The 6,368-nt window shown below is 57.3% G+C and overlaps 1 protein-coding gene across 2 annotated transcripts in view; it reads right to left on the bottom strand.

The window, feature by feature from the left end:
* Nucleotides 1–337: 337 nt before the first annotated feature.
* Nucleotides 338–6,368, bottom strand: part of LOC138350642 (uncharacterized) — a 240,311-nt gene continuing 234,280 nt past the window's right edge. Inside the window, exon 3 of one of the 2 annotated variants that reach the window (XM_069301698.1) lies at nt 338–1,173. In XM_069301698.1, coding sequence (XP_069157799.1) covers nt 998–1,173 — 176 coding nt within the window. In that variant the 3' untranslated portion in view covers nt 338–997. The remainder of the gene's footprint in view (nt 1,174–6,368) is intronic. The other variant, XR_011222170.1, reaches the window with a different exon arrangement.

Here is a 6,368-nt window from a genome sequence, read left to right as displayed (position 1 = left end):
CAGCATACCAAAACTCATTCATACCTCCAGCATACTAAAACTCATTCATACCTCCAGCATACCAAAACTCATTCATACCACCAGCATACAAAAACTCAATCATACCACCAGCATACAAAAACTCAATCATACCACCAGCATACTAAAACTCATTCATACCACCAGCATACTAAAACTCATTCATACCTCCAGCATACCAAAACTCATTCATACCACCAGCATACCAAAACTCATTCATACCACCAGCATACAAAAACTCAATCATACCACCAGCATACTAAAACTCATTCATACCACCAGCATACCAAAACTCTCAGCAACAACCAGCTACTCGTACATTATTGGTCTCGTAAGGCTGGTCTCAACAACCAGCTCCTCGTAGATGTGTCCTTGTACATTATTGGTCTCGTGAGGCTGGTCTCAACAACCAGCTCCTCGTAGCTGTGTCCTTGTACATTATTGGTCTCGTGAGGCTGGTCTCAACAACCAGCTCCTCGCAGATGTGTCCTTGTACATTATTGGTCTCGTGAGGCAGGTCTCAACAACCAGCTCCTCGTAGATGTGTCCTTGTACATTATTGGTCTCGTGAGGCAGGTCTCAACAACCAGCTCCTCGTAGATGTGTCCTTGTACATTATTGGTCTCGTGAGGCTGGTCTCAACAACCAGCTCCTCGCAGATGTGTCCTTGTACATTATTGGTCTCGTGAGGCTGGTCTCAACAACCAGCTCCTCGTAGATGTGTCCTTGTACATTATTGGTCTCGTGAGGCTGGTCTCAACAACCAGCTCCTCGTAGATGTGACCTTGTACATTATTGGTCTCGTGAGGCAGGTCTCAACAACCAGCTCCTCGTAGATGTGTCCTTGTACATTATTGGTCTCGTGAGGCTGGTCTCAACAACCAGCTCCTCGTAGATGTGACCTTGTACATTATTGGTCTCGTGAGGCTGGTCTCAACAACCAGCTCCTCGTAGATGTGTCCTTGTACATTATTGGTCTCTAGAAGCTGGTCTCATCAATCTGCCATATATGAACATTATTAAAATTGTTAAGCGACGCACCGAGCTCTCGGAGGTACTTCTTGTTCTCCTCACTGTCATCGATCCTAATCGCAAGGTAATCACCAGTGACGCCCCTCCGGTGAAGTCCTCGCAGGAGTCTCTCCCCACCCACACCTGTAGATGAGAGGGAACATTGAAGCTCACACCTGGCAAACCTCCACACCCACACCTGTAGATGAGAGGGAACATTGAAGCTCACACCTGGCAACTCTCCACACCCAAACCTGTAGATGAGAGGGAACACTGAAGCCCACACCTGCAGATGAGAGGGAACACTGAAGCCCACACCTGGTTACTCCTCACACCAATCTGTTAAGGAGGAGGAGGAGGAGGGTAGTGGTACAGAGGAGGAGGAGGGTAGTGGTGCAGAGGAGGAGGAGAGTAGTGGTGCAGAGGAGGAGGAGAGTAGTGGTGCGGAGGAGGATGAGGGCAGTGGTGCAGAGGAGGAGGAGGCTAGTGGTGCAGAGGAGGGTAGTGGTGCAGAGGAGGAGGAGGGTAGTGGTGTAGAGGAGAGTAGTGGTGCAAAGGAAGAGGAGGGTAGTGGTGCAGAGGAGGAGGAAGGTAGTGGTGCAGAGGAGGAGGAGAGTAGTGGTGCGGAGGAGGATGAGGGCAGTGGTGCAGAGGAGGAGGAGGCTAGTGGTGCAGAGGAGGGTAGTGGTGCAGAGGAGGAGGAGGGTAGTGGTGCAGAGGAGGAGGGTAGTGGTGCAGAGGAGGAGGGTAGTGGTGCAGAGGAGGGTAGTGGTGCAGAGGAAGAGGAGGGTAGTGGTGCAGAGGAGGGTAGTGGTGCAGAGGAGGGTAGTGGTGCAGAGGAGGAGGGTAGTGGTGCAGAGGAGGAGGGTAGTGGTGCAGAGGAGGAGGAGGAGGAGGGTAGTAGTGAAGAGGAGGAGGAGGGAAGTTTTGGGGAGGAGGAGGAGGGTAGTGGTGCAGAGTAGGGGGAAAGTAGTGGTGCAGAGGTTCGAGGAGCAATGTAGTGGCGCAGAGGAAGAGGGTAGTGGTGTAGAGGAGGTTGAGGGTAGAGGTGCAGAGGAGGAGGAGGAGGAGGGTAGTGGTGCAGAGGAGGGGGAGGGAAGTGGTGCAGAGTAGGAGGTGGGTAGTGGTGCGGAGGAGGAGGAGGGTAGTGGTGCATATGAGGAGGAGGGTAGTGGTGCAGAGGAGGAGGAGGGTTGTGGTGCAGAGGAGGAGGAGGGGTAGTGGTGCAGAGGGGTTGGAGGGTAGTGGTGCAGAGGAGGAGGAGGAGGGTAATGTGATGCAGAGGGTGAGGGTAGTGGCGCAAAGGAGGAGAAGGAAGGTAGTGGTGCAGAAGAGGAGGGTTGTGGTGCAGAGGAGTAGGAGGGTAGTGGTGCAGAGGAGGAGGAGGGTAGTGGTGCAGAGGAGGAGGAGGGTAGTGGTGCAGAGGAGGAGGAGGGTAGTGGTGCAGAGGAGGAGGGTAGTGGTGCAGAGGAGGAGGAGGGTAGTGGTGCAGAGGAGGAGGGTAGTAATGCAGAGGAGGACGAGGGTAGTGGTGCAGAGGAGGAGGAGGGTAGTGGTGCAGAGGAGGAGGGTAGTGGTGCAGAGGAGGAGGAGGGTAGTGGTGCTGGGGAGGAGGAGGGTAGTGGTGCAGAGGAGGATGAGGGTAGTGGTGCAGAGCAGGAGGAAGGTAGTGGTGCAGAGGAGGATGAGGGGTAGTGGTGCAGAGCAGGAGGAAGGTAGTGGTGCAGAGGAGGAGGGTAGTGGTGCAGAGGAAGAAGAGGGTAGTGGTGCAAAGGAGGAGGAGGGTAGTGGTGCAGAGGAGGAGGAGGGTAGTTGTGCAGAGGAGGAGGAGGGTAGTGGTGCAGAGGAGGAGGAGGGTAGTGGTGCAGAGGAGGAGGAGGAGAGTGGTGCAGAGGAGGAGGAGGGTAGTAGGGCAGAGGAGGAGGAGGGTAGTGGTGCAGACGAGGTGGGTAGTGGTGCAGAGGAGGAGGAGGGTAGTGGTGCAGAGGAGGAGGAGGGTAGTAGTGCAGAGGAGGAGGAGGGTAGTAGGGCAGAGGAGGAGGAGGGTAGTGGTGCAGAGGAGGAGGGTAGTGGTGCAGAGGAGGGTAGTGGTGCAGAGGAGGAGGAGGGTAGTAGTGCAGAGGAGGAGGAGGGTAGTGGTGCAGAGGGTGAGGATAGTGGTGCAGAGGAGGAGGAGGATAGTGGTGCAGAGGAGGAGGGTATTGGTGCAGAGGAGGAGGGTAGTGGTGCAGAGGAGGAGGAGGGTAGTGGTGCGGAGGAGGAGGAGGGTAATGGTGCAGAGGAGGAGGAGGGTAGTGGTGCAGAGGAGGAGGAGTGTAGTGGTGCAGAGGAGGAGGGCAGTGGTGCAGAGGAGGAGGAGGAAGAGGGAAGAAGGGGCAGAGGAGGAGGGGGGTAGTGATGCAGAGGAGGAGGGTAGTAGTGCAGAGGAGGAGGAAGAGGAGGGTAGTGGCGCAGAGGAGGAGGAGGAGGGTAGTGGTGCAGAGAACGATGAGGAGGAGGGTAGTGGTGCATAGGAGGAAGAGGGTAGTGGTACAGAGGAGGAGGAGGAGGGTATTGCTTCAGAGGAGGATGAGGGTAGTGGTGCTGAGGAGCAGTAGGGTAGTGGTGCAGAGGAGGAGGGTAGTGGTGCAGAGGAGGAGGGTAGTAGTGCAGAGGAGGAGGAAGAGGAGGGTAGTGGCGCAGAGGAGGAGGAGGAGGGTAGTGGTGCAGAGGAGGATGAGGAGGAGGGTAGTGGTGCATAGGAGGAAGAGGGTAGTGGTACAGAGGAGGAGGAGGAGGGTAGTGGTTCAGAGGAGGATGAGGGTAGTGGTGCTGGGGAGTAGTAGGGTAGTGGTGCAGAGGAGGAGGGTAGTGGTGCAGAGGAGGAGGAGGGTAGTGGTGCAGAGGAGGAGGAGGGTAGTGGTGCGGAGGAGGAGGGTCGTAGTGCAGAGGAGGAGGAGGAGGAGGGGAGTTGTGCAGAGGAGGAGGGTAGTGGTGCTGAGGAGGAGGAGGAGGGTAGTGGTGCAGAGGAGGAGGAGGTGGAGGGGTAGTGGTGCAGAGGAGGAGGGTAGTAGTGCAGAGGAGGAGGAGGAGGAGGGTAGTGGCGCAGAGGAGGAGGAGGAGGAGGAGGGTAGTGGTGCAGAGAAGGATGAGGAGGAGGGTAGTGGTGCATAGGAGGAAGAGAGTAGTGGTACAGAGGAGGAGGAGGAGGGTAGTGGTTCAAAGGAGGATGAGGGTAGTGGTGCTGAGGAGGAGGGTAGTGGTGCAGAGGAGGAGGAGGGTAGTGGTGCAGAGGAGGAGGGTAGTGGTGCAGAGGAGGAGGGTAGTGGTGCAGAGGAGGAGGAGGGTAGTGGTGCAGAGGAGGAGGGTATTGGTGCAGAGGAGGAGGGTAGTGGTGCAGAGGAGGAGGGTAGTGGTGCAGAGGAGGAGGAGGGTAGTGGTGCAGAGGAGGAGGAGGGTAGTGGTGCAGAGGAGGAGGAGGGTAGTGGTGCAGAGGAGGAGGAGGGTAGTGGTGCAGAGGAGGAGGGTAGTGGTGCAGAGGAGGAGGGTAGTGGTTTAGAGGTGGAGAAGGGTAGTGGTGCAGAGAGGGAGGGTAGTGGTGCAGAGGAGGAGGGGGAGGGTAGTGGCGCAGAGAAGGAGGAGGGTAGTGGGGCAGAGGAGGAGGGTTGTGGTGCAGAGGAGGAGGAGGAGGGTAGTGGTCCAGAGGAGGAGGGGAGTGGTGCAGAGGAGGGGGAGGGTAGTGGTGCAGAGGAGGGCGAGGGAAGTGGCGCAGATTAGGAGGAGGGGAGTGTTGCAAAGGAGGAGTAGGAGGGTAGTGGTGCAGAGGAAGAGGGTAGTGGTGCAGAGGAGGATGAGGGTAGTGGTGCAGAGGAGGAGGGTAGTGGTGCAGAGGAGGAGGAGGGTAATGGTGCAGAGGAGGAGGGTCGTAGTGCAGAGGAAGAGGAGGATAGTGATGCAGAGGAGGAGGGTAGTGGTGCAGAGGAAGAGGAGGGTAGAGGTGCAGAGGAGGAGGAGGGTAGTGGCAAGAGGAAGAGGGTAGTGGTGCAGGGGAGGATGAGGGTAGTGGTACAGAGGAGGAGGGTAGTGGTGCAGAGGAGGAGGTGGGTAGTGGTGCAGAGGAGGAAGAGGGTAGTGGTGCAGAGGAAGAGAAGGGTAGTGGTGCAGAGAAGAAGGAGGGTAGTGGTGCAGAGGAAGAGGAGGATAGTGGTGCAATGGAGGATGAGGGTAGTAGTGCAGAGAAGGAGGAGAAGGAGGAGGGTAGTGGTGCAGAGGGGGAGGAGGGAAGTGGTGCTGAGGAGGAGGAGGGTAGTGATGCAGAGGAGGAGGAGGGTAGTGGTGCAAAGGAGGAGGGTCTTGGTGGAGAGGAGGAGGAGGGTAGTGGTGCAGAGGAGGAGGAGGGTAGTGGTGCAGAGGAGGAGGGTAGTGGCGCAGAGGAGGAGGAGGGTAGTGGTGCAGAGGAGGAGGAGGGTAGTGGTGCTGAGGAGGAGGAGGAGAGTTGTGGTGCAGAGGAGGAGGAGGAAGAGGGTAGTGCTGCAGAGGAGGAGGAGGGTAATGGTGCAGAAGATGAAGAGGAAAGCGGTGAAGAGGAGGAGGAGGAGGGTAGTGATGCAGAGGAGGAGGAGGGTAGTGGTGCAGAGGAGGAGGGTAGTGGTGCAGAGGAGGAGGGTAGTGGTGCAGAGGAGGAAGAGGGTAGTGGTGCAGAGGAGGAGGAGGGTAGTGGTGCAGAGGAGGAGTATAGTGGTGCGGAGGAGGAGGGTAGTGGTGCAGAGGAGGAGGAGGGTAGTGGTGCAGAGGAGGAGGAGGGTAGTGATGCAGAGGAAGAGGAGGGTAGTGGTGCATAGGAGGAGAAGGGTAGTGGTGCAAAGGAAAAGGGTTGTGGTGCAGTGGAAGAGGGTAGTGGTGCAGAAGAGGGTGAGGGTAGTGGTGCAGAGGAGGAGGGTATTGGTGCAGAGGAGGAGGGTAGTGGTGCAGAGGAGGAGGGTAGTGGTGCAGAGGTGGAGGAGGGTAGTGGTGCAAACGAGGAGGAGGGTAGTGGTGCAGAGGAGGAGGGTAGTGGTGCAGAGGAGGAGGAGGAGGAGGGTAGTGGTGCAAAGGATGAGGAGGGTAGTGATGCAGAGGAGAAAGAGGGGTAGTGGTGCAGAGGAGGAGGGTAGTGGTGCAGAGGAGGAGGAGGGTAGTGGTGCAGAGGAGGAGGAGGGTAGTGGTGCAGAGGAGGAGTGAAGTGGTGCAGAAGAGGAGGGCAGTGGTGCAGAGGAGGAGGAGGAGGAGGGAAGTGGTGCAGAGGAGGAGGGGGGTAGTGATGCAGAGGAGGAGGGTAGTGGTGCGGAAGAGGAGGAGGAGGAAGGTAGTTGTGCAGAGGA

Source organism: Procambarus clarkii, chromosome 46 (genome assembly GCF_040958095.1).
Source record: "Procambarus clarkii isolate CNS0578487 chromosome 46, FALCON_Pclarkii_2.0, whole genome shotgun sequence".
In the NCBI taxonomy this organism is placed as follows: domain Eukaryota; kingdom Metazoa; phylum Arthropoda; class Malacostraca; order Decapoda; family Cambaridae; genus Procambarus; species Procambarus clarkii.
Note: the sequence above shows the minus strand (reverse complement) of the source record. Positions and strands in the feature narration are given on the sequence as shown.